The sequence below is a fragment of the Lissotriton vulgaris genome, chromosome 3_1 (assembly GCF_964263255.1).
Source record: "Lissotriton vulgaris chromosome 3_1, aLisVul1.2, whole genome shotgun sequence".
NCBI lineage: Eukaryota > Metazoa > Chordata > Amphibia > Caudata > Salamandridae > Lissotriton > Lissotriton vulgaris.
The window spans coordinates 1,773,617,043-1,773,642,267 of record NC_141689.1 but is presented as its reverse complement, the minus strand read 5'-3'; the positions used below and the strand labels follow the sequence as shown (position 1 = coordinate 1,773,642,267).

The 25,225-nt window shown below is 45.1% G+C and overlaps 1 protein-coding gene across 15 annotated transcripts in view; it reads left to right on the top strand.

Moving 5' to 3' along the window:
* The window catches only part of BLTP1 (bridge-like lipid transfer protein family member 1), a 1,831,302-nt gene that overhangs the window by 1,744,225 nt on the left and 61,852 nt on the right, over positions 1-25,225 (top strand). For all 15 annotated transcript variants that reach the window (XM_086962202.1, XM_086962209.1, XM_086962198.1 and 12 more), the window contains 3 exons: positions 6,631-6,848; positions 17,470-17,721; positions 17,860-18,063. In XM_086962202.1, coding sequence (XP_086818328.1) covers positions 6,631-6,848; positions 17,470-17,721; positions 17,860-18,063 — 674 coding nt within the window. The remainder of the gene's footprint in view (positions 1-6,630; positions 6,849-17,469; positions 17,722-17,859; positions 18,064-25,225) is intronic.

Below are 25,225 nucleotides of genomic sequence, written 5' to 3'. Positions count from 1 at the left end.
TAATCCATCACCGTTCTTTAGCCCACTCTGCCACCCCAGTTCAGACATGGCTATATGCAAATCAGTCTGACCCTGTGCCTCATGGGAACAGTCCAGCCCGAACTGCCAAGCCATGTCTTCCCTGGACCGGAAGCAAGCTTCCGAGGACCGGTTTCTGGCATTCCAGCCGTCTTCAGCCCGGCTTGCTTGAATCCAGTGGCAAAGTGAGCAAGGGACGGATTTGCCACCCCAACTTGCAGTGTGCCTGTCGCCTCCACATCTAAACTAAGCTACAGAAAGTAGAGCAGAGGAGGAAAAAGACCCGTCAATAGCCCTGCAACCCCCCCAAATGTCACACCGAACCATACAACATAATTAGTGCACCACAGTTCGAAGCCCCTTAAAGACCCCAGGAACCAGACAAAGAAAGCGCTTAATCCTGTTCCATCGATCGCAACTAGGCACCGCCAGCCTGTTCATCCTGTGGATGATGGGTCGGTAGAGTATCCAGCCAGTCGGCCACCACTTCCGATCTAACGAAAAAAAAGGTCCCCTCTGCGTGTTCAATTCGTAACTTGGCCGGAAAAAGCATGGCGTACTTGAGGCCCATTTCACGGAGTGTCTTTTTTACCCCAAGAAAACCAAGTCTCTGTTTCTGGACCGATTGGGTAAAGTCCGGATAAAAGCTGATGGTAGAATTCTCAAACTTTACGGGACCACCCGCCCGCGAGGCCTGCAGGATAGCGTCTCTATCACGGAAGTTAAAAATCTGTGCTATCATAGGCCAAGGTGGGGCACCCACCTTAGGTTTGCCACCCGGAACCCTGTGAGCCCGTTCCACAGTAAAAAATGTACTCAGTCCCTTGGGTGCAAGGTGGCTAACAATGAGGTTCTCAACAAAGAGGACAGCTGCCGGATCCTCCGCCTTCTCCGGAACTCCAATGATACGGACATTGTTCCGCCTAGCCCTTCCTTCAAAATCCTTCAGACGACGCGTAAAAAGGTAATTGGAGGGCCTTAAGTTGCAAACCTCCGTCTGTAGCTCAACAACGTCGTCTGTCAGACTGGAAGTCTTAATGTCTAATGATTTAACTTTTTCATTGGTTTTCGTTAGGTCCGTGCGGATCAGGTTCACATCAATCGCCACTGTATCGAGTTTGTGGGCGAGAGTCTCCATTTGTTTCCCAAGGGACGATCTGATCCCATTGATAGCGGCCATAACATCTTGTAGGGTCGGCTCGGCTGCTGAAGTTAGTGGATCTCTCGTTTCCTCCAGCGACCTACCCGGTTCACTGGGCGACCCCTTAGCCTGGGCATAGCGATCTATGATGTTAGTTTTGGTATAGTCACCCCGCCGAGTGGTCTTAGACTTCTGTTTGTCCCCCGCCATTTCGGGAAGTAGTAGGTATGGTCCCAAACGGGGGTGGGGGGGACAAAGGGCAAACAAGGCAGCCGAAGAGTGGTAGGCTATGCCCGACTAGCAATCGATGTCGGTCGACTTGGAACAGTCACACTGAGTGGAAAGATGGAGGCTTCAAAGGTCCCTCGAGTCAACCGGAGAACACGGCTCAAGCGCCTTTCCAGAACAGGTCAATCAATGAAATATACACACTCGAGTGCCAAGCCAAACAGTTGCCCTCAGCGAGAGGGAAGCGCTCCCAGTCCGGGATCTCTCTAGTGGGCAAAAGTGAAAGTGAACCGGACCGGTCATCCCCGCCACCTCAGGCCGATGTTGTTCAATTGCACCTCGGTCACCATGCCAACTCCACAGCCGGGCATCACAGAGGTATAGGCCGCAATCTTCCAAGTGCCATAACTCCGGTTCCCGGGGTCTGATCTGAATTCCGATTGCAGTTCTTGCCTCTCCCGTGGTTCGTCTTCACGTAGACATCAATAGGAGATAGGATAAACAACAGGATATATGTGGGAGGTTACGAGGGTCTCCGGAGCCCTGTGCTCACGCGGCCATCTTGGTTACGCGCAAAGCTCCTCCCCTGACAACATACTTGGCCTTGGGATAGATTGTTAGTTTGGGTTGGTTCATCAACTCCAAGCTCAATGGCATAGTTCGATTTGGTCGTGCGTGAGTAAAGGTCTGACACCAGTGACTGACCTTGTTCCTGGGCTGTGCCCAGTTCTGTCAGACAGACATCTGGCTTTTCCAGTTCCTTCTTGTCCCTCTTAAGTGCCAGAATTTAAAGTGGCTTTTCTCATGAGGCTCAGGCCTGCTCTCGCTCCTTCTGGTGTACCTTTGGGTCTTAAGGTGATTCCGAGCCCTCCTCCTGTTGCTACTGTCCTGGCACCGGTTAGCTGGTAGGCTCCCTCCGAACCAGTGTAGCATCTTTCTCCATGGTTAGGACTGCTTAGTGGTGGAAAGATGGACAGCCAACAAGTGTATCGTCCCTTGTGGAACGCAGGTTTGGTACTTTTTTTTGTTTACTGTAGGTGATAATTTTTCGTGCAGTATGTTAACTCCAAAGGTCTTAACTCCAAAGGTCACTGTTAAGTACTAGGTGTGATGAAGGTGAGTGACAAACTGTTGTCTCACTGGACTCGTGTTCAGAGTTGAGACTGGTGTATTGCAGCACAATAGTGAATACTTGTGTGTGACACATGTTGATGTTAGGAGATACATTTTTTTTTCTTTTTTGCTGGATTACATTTTCCTCATTATCCCCACTGTATCTTTATTACAGGTTACTGCTAATACGTCAACATGAATGGCTTTAATATAACCACATGTATTCAATATTTATTTTTGTTTAGGGTTCTTGTGCCTTGTGCCTTGCATGTGTTTACCCCTCTTACATCTGGCAGGGAAAGATAGATGTAGGTTAAGGGTTAGTGCCCTTATGAATCTTTGGTCCTGATGAAAGCCATATACCCTACATGGGGCTCATAGTAGATGGCTGAAAGATGTTGACTTGCAAATGAGTGGGACCATTGACCTCCTTGTCATCCCATGTATTTCCTCTTCACTGAACCCATTTCTCTTACTCACTGAACTCCCATAATAAGATCCCCAACAAGAATTACTACTTTTTGGAACCCACCCAGGTACGACCAAATTATCAACTTGTTGAGAAGCAGAGTATCCCAATGATGGATCATGCCACTTCAATGGGTCAGGGTCTTTTGTCTTTAGAAAAGGTATACCAACAAAGTGAAGTGTAATTAGCTATGCTCTGCAGATATATAAACCATGCATCATCACAGTACTCTCTTTCTTTATTCAGTGGCCCCTTAGACTCATTGACATTTTTTATCACTGCCTTGCTTCTCAAGTCAACAGGGAGTGCCATTTTGCTGGGTTGGTCCTTGCAGGATTTCCTGGTGTGTAGTCCTCTCCTCAAACCATCCACCTTTTGGTACCAGCTTTGCTATCTATTCAAAAGGTGGGGAATCTGCATTTGGAAGTAGTCATCAGAAGAAAAAGCTATTTACCTTCTGGGTGATACTATATCAAACTGCCAATTCTGCACTGACTGCCCTCCTTCCAGTTCTGTAGTTGTCATTCTTCTTGACCTCATGAAGAACCCTATCTCTGACCTAATCAGCAGTGGTTTTGTGGATTTTTGGAAGAGTTTGATTAAGTTTGATTATTTCCTGGAATGATGTAAGACTATTCACACCATGGCACAATCTCTAGGCTTGTCCTCTCCAATGAAGCACTTCCTCCATTAGTACCATCATTTCCAGCGTTTTTCCAGGGGACAACACCAATGGAAGCAACTGTCTTCCTAGCTGGTCCAGACTCCCCGCTCCAAGGAGCTTTATTGCTCATTCCATGTCTCGTGGACCTAAGGGACATCACCAGCAGCTCCTCAAAACGTCTTTCACTTCTCCTCTTTTCACCACCTGCTGCCAGTGGGTGGGGTCTCCCATTTTTCCACCTATTTAAGGGAATCCTGAGGTATCACTGGGTGCTCCAGCTTGTCCATGAACGTTATGTCATAACCTTAGTATCCTCCCCACCTGAACGCCCTTCTTCTGCCAGGAAGATCGCCCCAGCACAAAGCTTGGTTTTGTAGTTAGAGCTTTTTGTCCTATTGAACATGAGAGAGCACAAAAATGGTGCCTCCTACTTGGAAAATAGCACCTTTTATATATTTACTTCAGCGATGAGGGCAGAAGAGCTGTAGTGTTTACTTAATTTCTCCAGAGATAAAAGTTACCTTGTGTACCAAGCTGAAGTTTATACCTAGATTTTAATCTGCCTTTTCTCTGGACAAACCAGTAGTACTTCTGTCTTTCTTCTGAATTAATTATCTGTAGTGATGATACTATAGTCAGGATGTTGTTTTGGGCTTCTCTTTGGCAAAGCAGGGCATTTACTAGTAGATTTCCTCCTGCATCACTTTCTGCCATACAAAGGCGAAGTGACTTTTGGGGTCAAGTGTTTGTACATTCAACTGTACATCCAATTGTATTCATGTCATCTACAAGGGCTGCCACTGTTGGACATGAGCCATGCATATAGTTGGAGGAACAGTGCATATTCGCCAGAAATTTCTGCCTGAGTGTGAATATTGAAGAGAATTCTGTAGAGGGCCACCAGCCCTACAAACACTTACAGTGAGCCTAATTATGTTTGTGTAATTGAGATTACTGCTTGTTGTTGTGATTCAGGCCTCACAATTTCTAAAAGATCCAGTGCGGGTTGATAAAGTTAGTTCCTTACCTGTAACTCCAGTTCGCCAGCCTTCCTTAATTCCATAGATTAGCATGTGAACCTTCCTGGTCATTGTCTCACTAAGCTGTTCTCCCTGTTCGCCTCATTTGCGTTATGAAAACTTAGCTGCGGTGGCCTGTAGGTGGAATACAGTGCATGGCACATTCACCCGATTGGCTGAAATTTGGGCTGTTTCAAATTAGGTCAATGTGCTACTAAAAAAACATTGTTTTTGGACCTCAACTCTTCAGCGTATGAGGTTTATTCCACCACAGTTCGGAACACCTTTTTTGCTTGAAGCACCACATGCTTAAGCTTTCATTACTTTTTTTTCCTCAGAAGGTATCTAGGCCAAATTTGTGTCCTTTTTTTCTCACAAGTTGAGGATTTTAAAGTTACCCAGGGTTACAGGGTTACTGGATTCCCCTGGAGGGACCAAGCAAATATTAAAAATTAAGCAATTTTGATTTTTGAAAAACTGGAGCAAAGTCCTGTACAAGAAAGTGTAAGTGACCAAGCTGTAAGAAAGAATCAGAGCTGTAAAAAAACAATATTTTTACCAACAGGTTTTGCATTTTTCTAAGTTGTAGTCTATTTTTCCTGTTTTTTGTGTTTCCTGCCTACTTGTAGTTTGTGGCGGAAACAGATGTGAAACCTGCTTTTAAATCTTGAAGGTTATACATTTCTGAAAATATTCAGAGTGCTCATTCGTATAGATTTCTCATTGCTTTCCCGAAGAAACTAATTGTTAAAATACAAATAAGTAGGAAAACATTTTTTCCTGAGGTACAAAAATAATATTCCATTACATCCGTCAGACCTTTCTGATTGCAGGCATATTTTGTTTGTTAGTTGTCCAAAATCATGCAATATCCAGAGCCAGCAACTGAGGGTACAATGATATTTCTTTGTGTACTGACAATGCAGCAACTCATATGGTAAAATCTAATAAAAAAAAGACTGTATGAAGAAAGCCTCAGCATTTTATCAAATGCACCCAAAATACCAAGTTTAGGAATAGTGGTTATTTGTACAACTCTAAATTTGGAGTTACCTATGTTATCATGTCATTCAGAGTGCATTTTGCAAAATGTGTTCTTTTTTGCACACTGGCTTGTCTTAGAAGCCAGAAATGGAGACAGATTCAGTATTAATTCCACTGTTTTGAATATGTGAGTATCTTTGTTATTTGGGTCCAGGCTCAGTTGACACCCAAGGAAACCTACACCCAGTAGAGACCAGGGATGTTGGTTGCGTGGGTTCTCCAACATTGGAGAATGCCCTTCAAACCTCAAACTTTAACTAAAATCATGCATTTTTCTCATATTTATATGAGGGAAATTTCCAAAAGTCTAATAGTATCTACAAAGTGCCTACCAACCAGTTTTTCCACACTTGTCTCAATTAAAAACGACCCTAGTTGTGTGGCTGACTTCTCACCCACAATAGGAACAAATTAAAACTGTGCCCATATGAAGGTCACAGTGATTGGAAAAAAATTATGCTAACACAGGAGAGTAGCTCTTCCCCAACTTTTTTTTAAAAGAAAATCCTTCTGGTGCAAGCATACAGCAAAGGGATTTTCTTAAACAATGAAGTGTACAAACCATTCATGCCCACAACGCTACAAATTTAATGTGGTGAACACGAACTGTTTGTTCACTCGGTGGAAGCGGAGAAAGCCACTTTAACACAATTTATTGCTATTTTGAAAGTACAAGCAATTCCCAGCCTGGTAATGGGGAAGCATTTAAGCATGTCAATCTGAGTCTTTGAAAGATACCAGCACTGGAGTACTGGAGTAACATGTAGGGTTCTCATTTCAAAAGGAGGTGAAGATGATGTAGTTATGAACCTCAATTCCAGCTTTAGTATGTGAAATTTACTGTTTTTGCAGATCTATCATTATTAGTATGGGAAGTTAAATCTTTAATGTTGTATTTCTCAAAAAAATAAAATAATCTTATTTGTTCTTACAGTGAGATTTTTGTGCATGGAGACCTGCAGTGGGATATTTTCCAGGTTATGATATCACGATCAACTACCCCAGATCTGATCAAAATAGGCATGAAGCTACAAGAGTTCTTCACGCAACAGTTTGATACCAGCAAGCGGGCTTTGTCTACCTGGGGGCCTGGTCCATACCTCCCTCCTAAAACAGTGGTGAATACCATCGAGAAGAACTCTCGAGAACAGTGTAAGAATAAAAGCAAATATTGTGTTTCATTGTTACTTAAAGTCAGACTAGCGATATATGAATTATAATTTGGATATTATATGTAGAAGTGGTACAATGCTCACTTGAAGTCGGGTGACGTAGCAAGAGAGGACCTTTGTCTTCTGGGTAATGGTCTCAAGATAGAATCTTTATTCTCTGGATAATGAAGATCCTCAGTTTAGGAGGCAGTATATTACTAAGGGTTTCTGCTAATGTTCTGCTTGCCTCTTATCATTTCACAGTTTAAAGTGTTATCAAACAAAACTGAAAGCAGTGCTGTATGTAGTAAGATCTAAAAGCGTTATGAACATGCCTGGTGTTTCCTGATCCAGGACTACGGAAAGTCATCAAATATGATCTAGTCAATAAATGTGCTTCTGTTGTTACATATCCTTAGGTCTCACTATGAGGACATTAGTTGGTATTTATAGGACTGCATGGCATAAACAACCAATCCCTCATTTTGCCATGATACTGGCTATATAGTACCTTCATTATCAGTGACACCTTACAATTCAATCTTCCTTTTCCTCTGTACATTAAGTTTCCAACCAGAATGGCAGTTGTGATAATGCACCTTTGAAGCCAACAGGTCATATTTTAAACCATTTGACCATTGCTGTTTACCATGTAAGAACTGCCGTGTTTCTAATTTAATGAGATTCTCACTATGTCTAGGTACAGTATTTATGAAGTTGCTTCTTGGTGCTAGCATTAATAGGACCAAACTAACTAAAGGTCCCAAAAGTATTTGAAGTTTTTAGACTTTTTTAATGAAAAACTAAGGAATTGTCAGTGCAGTGGTGGGTCCGGGTTTGGTTCTTCCTGAGTGCTGGAGCCAGAGCTGAGAATGAATTGCCTCTCTGAGTTGGGTAGAAATATTTAGCAAAAAGAGATTCAGGCTAAGTCTGCCTCTATTTTGTAATCGTTCTATGACTGGTTTAGCTATATCTTGCCTCATGCTAATGTCACTAGTCATCTGATCGAGACTTTTAGCTGCAGATTTGTTACCTTTGAATTTCCCCGAGGTCAGGCTGGATCCGGAAACTTTTGCTTAATCAAAACCCATTGTGTGCACTGTCGGGTGGCACCATTCGGCTCCGCGTGATGTGGTCAGCATCGTTTGTGTCTGTTATGACGTCCGGGTCACCTATATAGGCGCCACCCAGGCGCGTGGATGTCAGTTCTTTTCTTTCCGTGCCGGTTAAGCGCTGATCCTGAGAAGAGCTACCCCTCTGTCGCTTTTTGACAGGCCTTTTTCGACTTTTGTAGACTTTTTCATTTTTTCTTTGTGTGAGAAAGGATGTCCTCGAGGAAGACAGGGTTTCAACTGTGCAGTGCCTGTCACTGCATGATGTTGGTAACCAATCCCCATCTAGTCTGTCTTTGGTGTCTTGAGTGCGACCAAGAATCAAAGTTGTGCTTATAACTATCGGGCTATGGCTCCGAAGGTCTTGCAGGAGTGGGCTATGAAGCTCCTTGCGGTCTGGCAGTCGACACCATCAAGAGAGACTCCGCAGAGGTCCCGGTCCCAGTCGAAGAAGAGGAGGCCGCAGGACTGCTCCCGGCGCCCGAAGTGCTCTTCGTCCCACTCGAGGTCGTCGGGACACTCTGGGAAGAGGCACAAGAAGAAGAAGAAGAAGTCCAAGCGGACTTCATCTTCGCCTTGATTGTCGTCCGTCGACTAACGTGGTAAGAAGCACTGACACTCTAGGCATGCTTCTGCGGAGCAGAGCTAGGGTCAACTTCGCTCCTCCCTCCCTTTCTGGGAGCCGCAGCGCCCCCGCCATAATTAAAGATATTTATGAATCCATGCCCCACATGTTTAAGTGGCCGACCCCTCTGGTGAGCCATCGAGCCCGTTGGGTCAGGAGGGGCCCCAACGGATTTTACTCCGTTGGCTCCGGCCACAGGGCAGGTGGGGCCTTCGGAGTCTGATCTTGGATCCAAGATGGTGCTGGTCGTGCCATTGCGACCCTCCCTGGCATTGGACACAAAATCGTGCCTTCGGGGCTGCTGGTGCCCACCGGCGGTTCTATGCCCATCCTTATCCCTGACGACATGGAGTCGGAATAGTGTCGCTCGTTGCCGATTCCGACGTCAATAGAATCGGGGGGGGTTTCATGTTGTTGCCTGAACATGTTGATGATGTTTTAGACACTGGATAGGATTGGGTGGGGTCTATGGACCCTTTGGAACACCTGGATGATTCTGCAGAACAGATGGAATGGTACAAAGAACTTGGTTAGGCCAGTGGACTGGACACTTCCCCAGATACTGGCATGCTCTCTCCACTCACTGTGACTACAGAGAGAGGGGGTATCTTATGCAATGGTGGTCAAAAGAGCAGCCGAGGTCCTCGGACTGAAGTTGTCCTTTTTGCAGTTCAGGACTAACCTCCTGACTGAAATGCTTCAGCCCGAGGATTCCACCTCTGAACCCCTTTTGCCCTTTAATGAGGCACTTACTGATATCTTTCTAGGCACATGGTCCAAGCCTAGCACAGGGGCTCCAGTGAATAGGACAATTGCACGTCGCCATTGCCTGGCTCTGGGTGGCCCAGAGTTCCTTAGCCAACACCCCACCCCTGAAAACGTGGTGGTGCAGGTTTCTACCTCCCAGTGCACGTTCCCTTCGGCCCCTCTGGATATGGACTCAAGAGGCTGGATTTGGGAAGAAGATGTTTTCTTTCTCCATCCTGTCATTGCAGTCAGTGCATTCTTCATGCTTAATGGGTAATTTCTCCAACTCCCTTTGGGAGACTGTTGCGCAAGTGCTGCCACAAGTCCCGGTGGATGCCCGGGCTGTGCTTTCTCAGGTGGTTAAGGATGTGACCTTGACACAACTGATTCGCTGGACAGAGCAATTTTATCGACAGTGGCCTTGCACCGTGATGCCCGGCTTAGAACAACTGGCTTCTCAGCGATGTCCAGGCAAATTTGATGGACATGCCGTTTAATGGATCCTGCCTTTTTGGGGAGAAGGCAAACCTGGCCCTAGTGTGGTTCAAGGACACTTGAGCTACTGCGAGATCCTTAGGCTTCTCTTCTACACCTCATGGCCAGTCTAGCTTTTACCCCTTTTGTGGCAATGGAAGGGGGTTCCAGCCACGCCAGACGTATCCCAGCCACCTTCCTGTATAGACTTCCCAAGTTTTGCAGGGACGTGGATGCGGTTCATTCCGTCAAGGAATGGAAGCCAGACTTCTTCGGCCACTCTGCCCTTGGCAGCCACAGCCTCCAAGCACTCCTAGTCTGACTCTGCAAGACCAGACCACTCCAGTTGTTGGGAGAATCCATTATCATCTCCCCCACTGGAGGTCCATAACATCAGACAAATGGGTCTTGCAGATCATTCAGGAGGGCTATTCTCTGCCTTTCCTTCTTTTTCTCCTCTCATTCTGCCAAATCAAGAACGGCTGGAGGAGGATCATTTAAAATTGCTCCAAGAGGAAATTACAGTTCTCCTGGCCAAATAAGCTATAGATAGGGTACTGGATTCAGAAGTAGGCAGTGACTGTTACTCCCGCTTCTTTCTGATTCTAAAAAGACAAAGGGTAGATCTTCGGAATGTCAATCTCTTCCTCAAGAAGGAGAAGTTCAAGATTCTCACTGTAGCTCAGATCTTGTCTACCTTAGACCAAGAAGACTGGATGGTAGCGTTGGACCTGCAGGATGCATATTTTCACATCCCCTTTCTGCCGTACCACAGGCTTTCCCTGCGGTTCAAGGTAGGCCACAAGCACTTTCAGTTCAGCGTGCTACCCTTTGGCCTTACCAGTACCTTTTAGGTGTTCACCAAGGTGATGGCGGTGGTCGCAGCTCATCTGCGCAGATTTGGGGTGTCAGTCTTCCCCCTACCTCAACGACTGGCTGTTGAAGGCGTCTTCACTCCAGGCTGTCGTCTCCCACCTTAAGACTTTGTCGAACCTCCTGCATTCGCTGGAGTTCTCTATAAACGGGCCAAAGTCACACCTGACTCCTTCTCAGACGCTCCCTTTCATCGGGGCTTTTAATAATAATAATAATAATAAGCAAGCTTGTAAAGCGCCTGGTTACACTAGCTAGTGTGTCCCCGCGCTACGGTATAGCTGCCTTTTAGGGAGCAAAGGTATGAACCGCGTCACCCCTCAGAACTTTACTCCGGAAAGAGCCATGTCTTCAGCTTCTTCCTAAAGAGTGACTCAGATTGTTCACTCCGCAAAGAGAGAGGGACTGCATTCCAGTTTTTTTAGGCCAAATAGCTGAAGGAGCTAGCTCCCATTCTCGCTTTTTTTGCTCTGGGGATTGTGACCTGCCTAGCCCCGACTGATCTAAGATGCTGTGTTGGTATACATGGGGTGAGTAGCTTTTGTAAATAACGTGGCCCCATCCTCTGCAAGATACGATGACCAATAGATAGTGTTTTAAAAAGCATTCTCTCTCGTATTGGGAGCCAATGGAGAGTAGAGAGGGCCTTCCTAGAGGAGGATCTTCTCGGGAGCATCAATATCAGGCGTGCAGCTGCATTCTGAATGTATTGTAGTCTGGGTATGCATTTGTTACTTGTTCCTAAGTAAAGAGCATTTCCATAGTCCAGGTGAGAGTTGACTAATGCATGAACTAGGGTTTTCCTAGCTGTGATAGGCAGCACATCTAGAGTCTTCCGTAGACCTTTTAAAATCCCAAAACACTTCTCTGACCCCATTCTCGTGTGGCTCTCAAAGGAAAGTTTAGAATCTATCCACAACCCCTGATTCTTAACCTGATCGCTCGGGGAGGGGGGAGGGCCCAGTGACTGTGGCCACCAGGCAGAGGACAATATAGAGGGTGTCTTTCCTATCACCAATAGCTCTGTTTTACTGCCTTGAAGTTGTAGACAGTTATTTGCCATCCAGAGTGCCAGGTCTTGAAGGCAGTTAGAGAAATTTTGGGCTGAGACCTCTGGAGACTGAGACAGGGAAACCACCAGTCGCATGCCATCGGCATATGACACAATATTGATCCCATAACTCTCCACAATCAAGGCTAATGGGGCCATATAGAGATTAAAGAGAGTGGGGCTCAATATAGATCCTTGGGAGACCTCTTGGGCCAGCAAAATGTTTTTAGAGAAGTGCAGGTGTTGGGTCACCTGAAAGCTCCGGTCTCTTAAAAAGGACCCCAGCCATTTGAGTGCCACCTTATGCACCCCCCCCCCCCCCCCCTTCTCCAAGGCGTTGTAAAAGTGGATGGGACACCATGTCAAAGGCTGCACTGAGATTTAGGAGGACTACAGCAACAGTCTGGCCATCATCTACCTGTCTGCGAATCGTTTCAGTAGATAGGAGCAGGGCTGACTCTGTGGATTATGTGGCCCTGAAGCCTGATTGTGTGGGGTGTAATAAACCATGTTTATTGATGTGGGGCGTAAGTTGTGAATTAACCATTCTCTGAGCAATTTTAGCACAGTAGTGCAGGAGCGAGACTGGACAGAAATTCTCCAACTGACTCAAGCTCAAACTAGGTTGTTTCTTTTTCGGAAGAACAATAGCTTTCTTCCAACTTATTGGGACTACGCCAGTCTCAAAGGAGAGTTCAAGGAGGTGCTTGATATGGGGTAGCAGGATCTCCAAGCTAACTTTCAAAACCTTAAGAGTAGCCAGGTCTGTAGGAGATCTGGATTTGATACTTACTGGTGTGCTTTTCAGGTCTTCTAAAGAGGGGAGATCGAAAACGGCGAGGCGGTGTGCCTCCTCCACCTTGATCCTCCCCTCCTGACCTGTGGTACCACAGCGGGCCTCCTCTGAGAATGTCGAATAGATTTTTGCTACCTTCTCAGAAAATAAATCTGCATTAAATTACAAGAGTTCACTGAACTACAGGTGGGGACCAACTCTAGCTAGAGATGAGATGTCCTTAAAGATCGAAAAAAGTTATCTTTAAGAGTTTTCTCCTTGTTCAATGGACACAGTGCAGTTTCGGACCCATCCTCCCGAGCAGCGAGTCCAGAATATTCAGGTTATGATTCCGATGTTTCAGCCTCTATCCTGGATTTCGGTGAGACTGACTCTGAGGCTGTTGGGCCTCATGGCGCCCTGCCTCCTGTTGGTAAAGCATGCCAGATGGCGTATGCAGACTCTGCAGTGGGAACTGAAGTTCCAGTGGGCGCAGCATCGGGGAATTCTTACCTACATGGTCCAGATCTCGGCAGGAACTGCGAGATCTCCAGTGGTGGTTGACAAACTGCGATTAGGTCAACAGCAGACTCCTCTCCCTTCCCCAACCAAATCTCACAGTCGTAACAGATACTTATTTTCTGGGATGGGGTGGTCATCTGGGAGAGGTGGAGATCAGGGGAAATTGGTCTCCAGTGGAGTCAAGGTGCCACTTCAATTTGTTGGCACTTCAAGCGTTTTGGCTAGCATTGGATGCATTTCTTTCCTCTGTCAAAGGGAAGTTAGTGCAGGTGTTCACATACAAGACCACCACCTTGCGATACTGCAACAAGCAGGGTGGGATGGGGTCATGGACCGTTTGTAGAGAGGCCCTGCATCACTGGACATGACTGAAACAGCATGGCATAACCGTGGTAGTTCAACACATGGCAGGTTCTCTGAATGCCAGGGTGGAATAACTCAGCCGTTAATGCCTAGCGGATCATGAATGGCATCTCCTGTTGGCGGTGGCGCATGGTCTCTTTCAGCACTGGGGAGATCCTTGGTTAGATCTGTTTGCCTCCGAAGGGAACATGCAGTGTCAACAATACTGCACGCTGGAGTTTCCAAGGCAGCGATCGGTCTGCGACGCCTTTCATTGTGCGTGGATCTCTCAGCCTGCTGTACACCTTTTAACCCATACCACTCCTGCCCTGTGTTCTGAAGAAGTTCAGGAATGGCCGGGCCGAAGTCATTCTTGTGGCTGCGGACTGGGCGAGGAGAGTCTGGTATACAGAGCTTCTGAAAATGACCATCGATCCTACGATCAGGCTGCTCCTTCTGGAGGATCTTCTGTCGCAGCAGCCGGGGAGGGTCATCCACCCAAAGCTGTAAACTCTTTGCCTCCATATGTGGAGATTGAGCGGCAGCAGTTGATGGCTTTTGACATTACTCCCGAAGTATGGAATGTTATTTTAGCGGCCAGGCGGCTCTTCCTCTAAGACAGTATATGCCTGCTGTTGGCAGAAGTTTGTATTATACTGTACTTGTATTATACTATTGACCCTCTTTCTGCTTCTCTTTCCACTGTTTTTCTATTGATTCTAACCCTTGCCCAGCAGGGCTCTGCTTTGGGTAATCTTAAGGGTTATCTTTCTGCTCTGTCCACTTTTTTTTGCAGCTGCCAGACCAAGCCTCTCTATTTAGGTCTCCAATTGTAAATAGGTTTTTGAAGGGGCTAGCTCACTTGTTTCCACCCAAGCCTTTTGTTATGCCTCAGGGGGACCTTAATTTGATCCTCACTTTTCTTATGTGTGCTCCCTTCAAGCCTTTACACAGCAGTCCCCTCCAGCTGCTTACCATCAAGACCGCCTTTCTAGTGGCGATTACATCTGCCCGGAGGGTGAGTCATTTGCAGTCGGAAATATCACCACACGTGAACGGTGCAAAGAGAAGCTAATTGAGCCTTGAAAATGTTGCATGTACATATGACAAGAGGCGACGAAATACGTGTTGGCTTTGGGCTTTCGAACAGTCACATGATTGAATTAACAAGAGGAATCATCAAAAGAATCAAAGATGGAAAATTTTAAGAAACGTGCTTTGTGCTGTGGATTCATGTTCTATTATACTTATTCTGTTACTATTGTCACATTGTTATTTAACTTGAAAATTCACGTGTGCTAGGGAATTTGGTGAATATTTGTGTTGTAGCTTAGGCTGCAGGTTAGGAGAGATGGGTGGTTCTCTCCACCTTATAGCACTGTATAATACGTTGCGTTCTGAATTACTTTAGTGAATATTTCTTGCAGCGCCTTCCCTATGCCCAATACCACTATTCTCTTATGTATTAAAGCATGTTGACGTATATTTTAAATTACCTGAAGCTGACTGAAGGCACAGATAGAGGGCATCCTAATAGTTGGACAGAGCACAACAGCTGCTGTGACCACAGTTGTCCAAAAATTAACAGGAATGCCACAGCATCTGTCCAGACAGATTGTCAGTGTAACCGCTTACATTTTGAAAGTGCTACCTTGGACTATTGAAATGACCTGTATTGTCACACTACTGGCAGTTTATGAGCAATTCAAGTACTGATTGTAATGGCAATACACTTTCTTCCATTGATCAAGGGCAAGCCAGTTTAGGTCCTGACAGACAACAAAATTGCTATGTGGTACTGTAACAAGCAGCTATTGGGTCACAGGCCCTGTGCCATATGGCAGGAGGTTCTGCAGCTCTGGAAGAGGTTGGGCATCCAGAGAATCCCTTCAACGGCCAACCATTTGGCGGCTTCACTGAATGACAGAGCCCATGAGCTCTGCAGATACCTTCTGGCAGATAACGAATGACGTCTTTGCTGTAGGTAGTTCAAGGGGTTTTCACCATGGGAGTTCCATTGGTACTGCTTAGAATACTATGTGTTATGGTTTCCAACAAGAGGCTCCCTAAGAGATGCATTCTGTCAGTCATGGGATAGCCTCAGATTAGGCCAGAAGAGTGTGGTATTCAGATTGCTCGAGCCGGACAATCTGCCCCCTAGAGCTTCTTGCCTCTTCGGGTGGACCTCCTGTCTCAGCAACAGGAAAGGATTTTCCACCCAAAGCCCACAACCTTCACTTCCATGCATAAAGATTTGGCAAATCCAACTTAGAGGGTTTGATGTGCCTGCAATTGTAGTGGATATTAGTTTCACAGCTGGATGCTAACCTACCTAGTTGGTTTATTCTAGTTGTTGAGTGAAGTTTGTGGATTGATGCAGAGGCCATCCATTTGATCATTTTCAGTCCACATTTTCCAATGTTTTGATGTTTGTTTTAGCTCTGGCCAAGCAAAGATGTCTCTGGGCACCGTTAAAGGTTATTAGGTGGCCCTTTCGGCCTTTTTTGCGTTTTCTGGACCAACCCTCCTTATTTATGTGTTTCTTAAAGTGACGTGTACATATGTCCCCCAGCCCCTAGCCCTTTTATAATGACTGAATGAGACCTTAATATAGTGCTACATTTTTTTGACATGCACATCCTTCAAGCCTATGCACAGTATTTCACTGAGATTGCTGGCCATTAAGACAGTATTGTGTTTTTTGCAATTACTTCTGTGTTCTGTGTAGTAAGCTGCAGGCGCTGTTAGTGCTTCTGTATGCCACTTTCTTCCCAGACAAATTGATGCTGCAAACTTGTGCTTCCTTTCTGATGAAGGTGGTATTGCCCTGCCACAGTGTGCAGTTCATCATTCTACCTATATTTTTGCTCCTCCTCACCCTGCTCAGGAGGAAGGAGTATAGGCTTCACTAGTTGGACCCATAGAGAGCTCTTAGTATTAAGTTGGAGCGCACAAAAGAGCACAAGTGGATGATCAACTTTTTATCGGCTTTGCAAGTGCTAAGATGGAAAAGGAGGTCCAGAAACTAACCTTTCCAGGGGGATTGTTCTGTGCTTAAAGACTTGATCTGCCTTGACCAAAGAGGAACCTCCAGTGGGACCTTTCGACACATTCCATCAGAGACAAGGCTGCCATGGTAGTGTTGCCAAGGGGTGCTTTGGTGGCAGGCTGCTCCTTAGGCATCCATACACACCTTCACCAGGCATAACTCTCTCGATAATCAAGTCTGCATGGAGGACCGTATTCTCCGTCTCGGACCTGCAGGACTAGCGGTGTAAGTCCACTTCTCAGACCCTTCTCCTTTTGAGAGGTACTGATTTAGTATTGATTCAAAAGGTAAGGATTCTGCGGCTAGAAGTATCCATCAGAGGAACAATTTACTTTGGGTTACACTCTTTCAGGTGGATATTTGCTCTAACCACACATTACTCACTGCCATCCTTCCTCCATGTTCTGTGGAGTTGACTTTTGAGATTCTAAAAAGATCCCAATTTAGATTTGACACAGTCACAATTGTTGTCTGTCACAGCTGATTGGTGTCTGAGGGTGTGGAAGAGTTTCCAGAAAGCTGATTTCAGCGTGCAGGGATAATGTCTATTTGCAGCTCTTTGCCATCACTTCTGGAGGCAGCGAGGTCACGGCGTAGACAAATTGTGCCACCAGTCAGTGCATGGGAGCAATTGCTATAGAACCTTCTAGGTCCTGTCTTGCACCTGAGGAAATTCAAAAGATGAGGACTCTCTGGTTTGAGCATCCATCAGTTAATGCTTTACCTGTGACAATAGATTCATTCAGTACAACTTTGTATACCCAGGTTGTCTGCTGTTGTTTTCATACTGAGGATCTGCTTCCACCTGATACATGCAGTTTTATGTTGATTTTATTACAGTTTTACGCGGCCAGCACATACAGGGCTTAGCATTTCGCACATTTTAGAAATGAATTAGGTTAGACATTGTAATACTGAATAAATGTAGTTTATGTTGCCGTTTAGTAGTTATCTACTGTGGATTTCAATCTTTAGGTTAGTAATGATTTCAGTATAATCACACTTTGTGGGCCAGACATCTAATTGACAGTTCTTCTTGTTCTTCCGTCTAGTGTTGGATGCAGCTCACCACCGACATTGGCCAGGAGTATTGAAAGTTATATCGGGCTGTCACATATCCCTGTTTCAGGATCCATTGCCTGAGGATACTGTGCAGTTGGGGGGATCAATGAGCCTTCATGGAAATCACATGACGTTGGCTTGCTTTCATGGTCCAAATTTCCGTTCAAAATCATGGGCGCTGTTTCACCTGGAAGAACCAAATATTGCATTTTGGACAGAGGCACAGAAGATCTGGGAAGAAGGTAACACAACTGTTCATATTGCTTTGTCTGAGTATAGAATAAATGTTATTCATGCCACTGATTTGTTTTTAAATAATATTTTAGTAGATTATGATAAATTATCTTCTGCTTTATAGATCATTCTTTGTTTAACCACAGGTACTGCTGAGCATTCCACATACATTGTACAAACTCTTGATTTCCATTTGGGCCACAACACAATGGTCACTAAACCTTGTGGAGCTCTGGAAAGTCCAATGGCAACAATCACCAAGATTACACGGCGGCGCCATGAAAACCCACCCCATGGAGTTGCAAGTGTAAAAGAATGGTTCAATTATGTTACAGCCATGAGGAATGAAGGTGAGTGACGTCTTCTCATATGCACCTTCATCATATTTTGTATGCATTGTTGTATTTTCTTTACTTCAAAAGTGCCCATAAGCTGCTTTCCTGTTCTGATGGATACTGCTAGCCATGGTTTGCCCACCTTTTCTCCTGGATCTGAAAGCTTTTCCAGACATTTCTTCCCTCATCCAACAGTCAAAGCCTTTGGACCTCGCCCCCCCTTTAGGTGCGACAGCACGCAACTGTATATAAGTACCACTCCTGTGCATTGTCATAAGTTTCTTACTTTCTCACCTTTTGATGCGAATCTGGAGCTCCTCTCCTAAACTTTTATCAGTGTTTTACCCACTTCCAAAACAATTTTGCTGACAGGTGTGCTATGGATGTTTCCCCAGAAAACTATAGACTTGAAGCTGTGTTGCACCTGCAAGAAGAAGATTCCGATAATAGACCCACGTGACATCTGTCTTTCCTGTCTCGGATCCAAGCATGATTAGAAGTTATGCAGCAAATGTTCCCTAATGCACCTGAAGGTTAACAGGGAGGTTTACGTCGCTGAGCATAAGGTGCATGGTTGCGCTTCAAATCATGGTCCCACTCGTCCCAATCGCAGTCCAGATCACCGTCCTGGGGTAAGTCTAAGACGCAGTCCAAGGATGAGTGTTGTCACAAAGACTAGGAGTCCAGATGGGAGTACTCCAAATGTCGCTTCCACTCCAGGCAGCATCTGCACCTTCGGCTGCTGGTAGCGGCCTTCAAGGAAATAATGCTGCAGCTCTTCTCGATGATTCTGTATTTCCCTGTAGCACCTCGGGCCCTAGGGATCCTGCTCAGGTCCCAGTTGGACTTCCACCAGCAGAGTCTTCCTCGGTTCAGTCTGATATTGCTGAACTTATGATGGAAGTGACATCTACTCTAGATTCAATGTCAGGCTTGATGATGTGGAAAAACAATCTGAATACTTTGTAGACTGCCCCAACAAAGTCACAGACTTTGTGCCCGACATGTGACATTTGTGCCATAAGATCACTGAATAGAGTGAGGCAGGAAAATGCTCAGGATCAGGGCTTGAGTTCCCTTCTGAATGTGTGCAGAGGTCGGGGGCGTCTGATGTTCACAGGGAGCTCGTTCCAGGTCTTGGCTGCGATGTAGGAGTAAGCTCTCCTGCCAGTTCTGTTTCTGCTGATGCGGGGGACCAATGCCAGGGCGAGGTCGGCGGTGCGGAGGTTCCCCTTGGCTACGTGGAAGGATACTCTGTTATTGAGGTATTTGGTCCGATGTTGAGGGATTTGTAGGCGTGGGTGAGGAGTTTGAAGGTGACCCTCTTCTCGATGGGGAGCCATTTGAGGGCTTGTAGGTGTTGTCATGTTTTCATGACGCTGTGTCCAGAGGACCAGTCTGGTTGCGGCGTTCTGGATGGTTAGAAGTTTATGTAGAAGTGTTCTGTTGATTCCGGCGTAGAGGGCGTTGCCGTAGTCTAGTCTGCTGGTTATGAGTGACTGGGTGACTGTCCTTCTGCACGCGGGGTGGGGGTGGGGGGGGATCCATTTGAAGGTCTTACGGAGGATCCGAAGGCAGTTGAGACTAGTGGAAGCGACAGCATTGATCTGTAGGTTCATGGAGAGAGAGGAGTCCAGGATGATGCTGAGGTTCCGAGTGTAGTCTGTAGGGGTGGGAGGGTTCCCAGGGGCAGAGGGCCACCAGGTGTTATCCCAGGCGGAGGTGCAGGGTCCGAGGATGAGGACCTTGGTCTTCTCTGAGTTGAGCTTCAAACAGCTGTTTTTTATCCATGCTGCCACGTTCTTCATTCCTTCCTGGAAGCAGAGTCTGGTGTCTTCAGGAGTCCACTTGAGTGAGAGGATGAGCTGGGTGTCGTTGGTGTAGGATACAATGCTGAGCCCATGCTGTCTGACGATGGTGGCGAGGGGGGCCATGTGGATGCTGAAGAGCGTGGGGCTGAGTGAAGATCCCTGAGGTACTCCGCAGTTGATTTCTGTGGGTTCGGAGAGGAAGGGAGGGAGTCGAATCCTCTGGGTTCTGCCGGAGAGGGAGGATTGGATCCAGTCATGGGCGGCTCCTTGTATCCCTGCGCTGTGAAGTCTGGCTGAGAGCGTGCTATGTGAAACAGTGTCGCAGGCTGCAGAGAGGTCTAGAAGGATGAAGGCCGCAGTGTGTCCTTGGTAGAGTAGTATGCGGATGTCGTCCGTGGCGGCGAGGAGGGCGGTCTCTGTACTGTGGCAGAAGTTGAAAAGACTGTATGGAACTGGTAGACCTATAACTCTTTCTCAACAGTTTTACAGTTTTGGAGACTAATCCTGTGAACAAAGCCTAGTCAGCAGACGCAACATCAGCGACCACGTGATCCTTTCCATCTATTACACTGTGGCCTACACACCAGGAACAAATGTCTGACAGTACTTTCTGCAGACGAGGAGAAACTGATCAAGTGGTGGAGGATATGACATCCGAGAAGGACAGAGCAAATCTTGTTTGTACCTGAAATTTCCAGTAGAGACATCATGAACAATGTCACATTGAGCCTTCTGCCTGGTGATGCTCACTAACTAGTAATAATCACATTTTTGTACCTTTGAGGTATTTATTATATGTCTAATAAGGGAAGATCACCATCTATTGTCTTTCAGAGTTCCCATGTTCTATCTTCCATCTAGTTCCTCTCTTCCAATGAAATAGGCTCATTGTACAGTTAAAGGGTAAAATGCCTTGGTGATCTGTTTACAGGGCAACGCATCAGGAAGTTTGCACCCTGACAACAGTTAGGACCAATAGCAATGGAACAAACTGCCTCTTTAGCTATGAGTCATTACAACCTCCTCCCAGTCTAGAAGGAAACTATAAATGTAGCACTTTAACCAGGATTCATTGGCTCTTGGTCATATTGGGTAGTGACATTTGAGGTACAAAGCATCAGGACACAGCTTCTCAGGGAACTGTGGCACGCATAAACCATTTGTTCCGCACACTTTCTGATTATATTGTTGATTGTCCACTTATATAAAAAGGCTGGAAATTCTCTCACTTCTAGCCTCTTAATGAGTGAATAATGCATTATTACAAGAGACACACTCGTAGAGTCTGGAATCAGAAAAGTTATAAGTAGATTAGGTTGTAAGGTCATTTACAGTAGCTGCCAAGAAGGCCCACTGATACTCCCACCACACAAGCTCCCAAAAAGGTGTGATGGCTCTACCAATACACAAAGCTATATCTTGTATTGTTATTAAGACATGGTCTGACACACCAAGCTGCTCCCTTCATAACTTGGGTTCGGCTTATGCTCTCAATGCTGCTAAAACAGACTTCTTAAAATTGTCTCTCATTATTATGGAGGGGGTTCCCAAGGCGATTGGAGGAGATTGGAATCTGAAAACAGACCGAACTGACCCGAAAGGCAGAGTTAATATTAATGACTGAGCCTTTCTAGAGGCTTGCTCACCCTAATGACCAGGAGTTTACTTACCTTTCATGTGCACATGGAACAGTGTTGAAAAAGTACTATTTTCTCATGCCCTTCTCCTCAACATGATGAATATTAGACTGCAAGATAATAGAAGGTTTCCTTAACAATCATTTCCCTGGTCAACTGCAGTTAGAATGCGGTCTAAAGGTAATAATATGGAAACTGTGGTGGATGAATATAGCTTTTTATAAATTACTTTCAGAAAAGATCCAGTTGAAGACCTACATTAAGACATATTGCAAAGATAGAGCTCAAATGACGGCCCACAGACCCTATAGGCGGTTGGGACAGCTACAATGTGATGCAAGATCATTCAAGATAGGGCCAGCAAGAATAAACAAAAGAAATACATTTTGTTGAGTTGGTAAGGAACATACAATTGTTGACCCAAAAGGAGGTTAAATCTCATTCTTCTTCTTGAAATACAGTGAACTTAGTAAAGGAGAATCGGTCCTTCAATATCTTATACATCTTGAGCAGTGTATGCACTCTACCAATTACAAGCTCATCACTGTGAGCAAGTGGAAAAGACCAGATCATTTTTGGAGGTTTAACTATGACAGAGGCAGGCAGAAACTGAGATCCCAGTTATTTATAATAGAGAGAACATGCTGATATCCCTCCCACAAGAAATTATAAATACCTTTGCCAATAATTACAAAGAACTCTATAAATTGGAATCCACAAATTACCTGGAGGCAGAAGAGCTATCCTTAGAAGTGAAAACATTCAGACACTCACTATTGAGCGGACGGAACTGTTAGAAGTGGAAACCACATAGAAAGAAATTGCCACAGCAATCTCGGTCCTACCGTATAAGAAGGCTCCTGGCTGGGACAGGTTTCTGGGTGAATCTTATCAATGGTAAAAGGATGATATAGTCCAAGTGCTCTATGAGGCCTTTAGGACGGCTTTCTCTGCTTGCTCCTTTGCAGGTCATCTCAAACAAAGCACTGATAAAGTCTTTCCCAAGCCAGACGAAGACACCCGTTTTTTTACAGTTATCGCCCAGTCTCCCTATTGAACATGGACATTAAGATGACTGCAAAAACCCTAGCAAATAGGCTCAGAAAAGTGATCCTCTCCTTAGTCTACCATCATTTAATCAATTAAACATTTTGTTTCAGCCATATAGCCCTACAAATATAAAAGTTGTAAGATTAAAAAACAGGATGTATAGCTCAGCAACAAATGCTACCATTAATATTCCATTAGAAATAGTGGGCAGCATTATTACATCAGGAATTAGTAGAAATGAAAATATAGTTGATGTCTGAATTAAAATTTCAAAGAAGAATGTGCAAATATTAAACTAAATCAACTTCCAAAAGATCTAGTCTTTTTTTAGGGTTGCAAGATGTACCTAGCAATTGGCTGATAAATAGTATCTAAGTTAGTCCAAAGGCAATGCTTCATGCTTTATAAATAGAGGACAAAGTAAAGGTCTTCTTTCTTGCATAGTATGGATACAGAGAAGCATAAAATTTACAAGAGTCTCTCGTCCTCCAAGTTTACAGGCGCGGAGATCTGTACTTGTTATAAGACCAAGTCTAAATTTCAAATATCTGTTTTTCTCTGTTGAAAAACTGCAGTTCAGGTATGATTCATAAAAGTATGATGGCTTAACATGAAAAAATTATTTTACTAGACGGCCACATTTGTTCAGCCAGGAGCCATGTTGTAACCCCATCTGCACTCTTTAATGGGAAACCGCAATAACACCACGGTCTGAACCACGCATGCCATTACAACGAAAGCTTAACAGATCATATGTCTTTATCACGCATGCCTTTACCATGCATATTTTTACTACAACCTGCCTTTACAATGCATGCCATTCCCAAGAAAAATGTAAGTATAAAGTATTATGTATATATTTGTGTGTGTATAGATTTGGGTGGAGAGCAGGTCCTGCATAGAGCACCCTACAGCACCAGCAACACTCTAAATTTGCTCACCCCAAATGTCTGCTTTTCTATCACAGTCTTTAAGCATAGTACCATCCCTACTGAGATAGAAAGGGACAAAGTCTTTTGCCTTTTTGACCATTTTGCCATTTCTACAGCAAAGTCTTTAGCATAGGAATAGCATAGTGCCATCTACCTTGTGGAGAAGTTTGGCTCAATGGTTAGAGCGGCAGACCCTGATGCAGAGGTCTGGCCCGGGACCAGGGTTCAATTCCCGCCTCGGCTGGTCTCGGCGGATCTTGGGCTCATAATTCCTCGGACCTGATTTCTCGCCTCGGTGCCTATTCTAATCATGGGTCCCACGCTGCAACTCTGGGCAATAGCTTGCTTAGTCTCCACATCGGCCCCCAACAGCGCTAGGGATGCCTCGTTGCACCCTGGGGATGCCCAGGAGTGGACATTTCACGGGGAAAAACGAGGAAGGGTTCCCTAGCGGTATGAGTACAGCACCAGGACACTCTGGAGTATCAGTGCGCTTTACAAGTACGCCTACATCTACATTTACATTTACGCTGAGCTGCAAAATGACAAAAGCCTTTTACCACTTGAGGCACAGTATTACAACTTTGAATTGGTAAAATACCAACCTGATGTACACATCATGTATCCCTGTTAATATCTAAAGCACATCAGCAATAGTGTGATTGGCAAACTGTGTTCTTCATTTTTGTCTCCCTTTTTTCTTTCTTTCTTTTTGTTTTTATTTTATGGGTTATGGATTATTATATATTTTATTTATGGTGCCCATGTTTTTACTCATTGGTTAGGATTTCTTGCACATATTGACAAAATAGTATATTGGCATTGTTATATTAAAACTATGTGTACTTTTTACAATTTCTTGTGGTACTCGTTTATGGCAAACAAGGTACTAAGAATGGAGTTTTTGGTGATCAACCTGGGTGTGAGCTGTTTGAAAGGAAATTTGGTCTGTTTCTCCGAAGGGAAATTCTTTGATTTTACTGTTTAACGGTACCCTGTCCCCTTGGTGTCTGGGGTTCCTCTTGTTTTTTTGAAGGTTTTAGAGCTGTAACTTGTCCAGCCTACCCACTTGCATTGGCCCTTTGATGGTGAAGATTTCCAAGAGTGCTTTTAAATAGGTGTATAGGTGTCTCTATACAGTGGGTACAGAGAAGGGGTGTAGGGGGCTGGCTTAGTATATGGTGCACACTTAAAGGAGAGATGCACCTTGCACTAATCCAGGCAATCCTTATGGTGATTTTGGTGGCCTTTGATAACCTTAGGCTCTGAAGGTGGTAGCTGTGGCGAGCAGCCTTCAGGCCAATCTTGAAGAGAGTAAAGCAGCTTGTTTTACCACATTTAATCAGTAGTGTAGATTAGATGATAAAGACCCACACAGTGTGTAATAAAAATAAGTCTATTTATTAAACCCACAATCGCTAACACATTGGTGTATCTCCTTGCCGGAGATATCAACAATACACATGAAAATACTTCAAAGAAATCAAGTAAGTAGCACAAATGCAAACTGATCTCTAGGAGGAGAACAAACCATATAATAAAAAAGTGGAATGCGAACTGCAAAGAAAAATGGGACTTGGACCAAAGGACTCAGAGGAGCTGGGAGAACCAGGAACCACCTGAGGTAAATACCCAGGAACCCCACTGAGGCTGTGTGCAGAGAGGAAGCACAGCCGCATGCCCGCTGGAAGTCTATGGAGAAGTCGTGGTTGCAGTTTTAAAGAAAAAGAACCCTTCCCAGAGGACC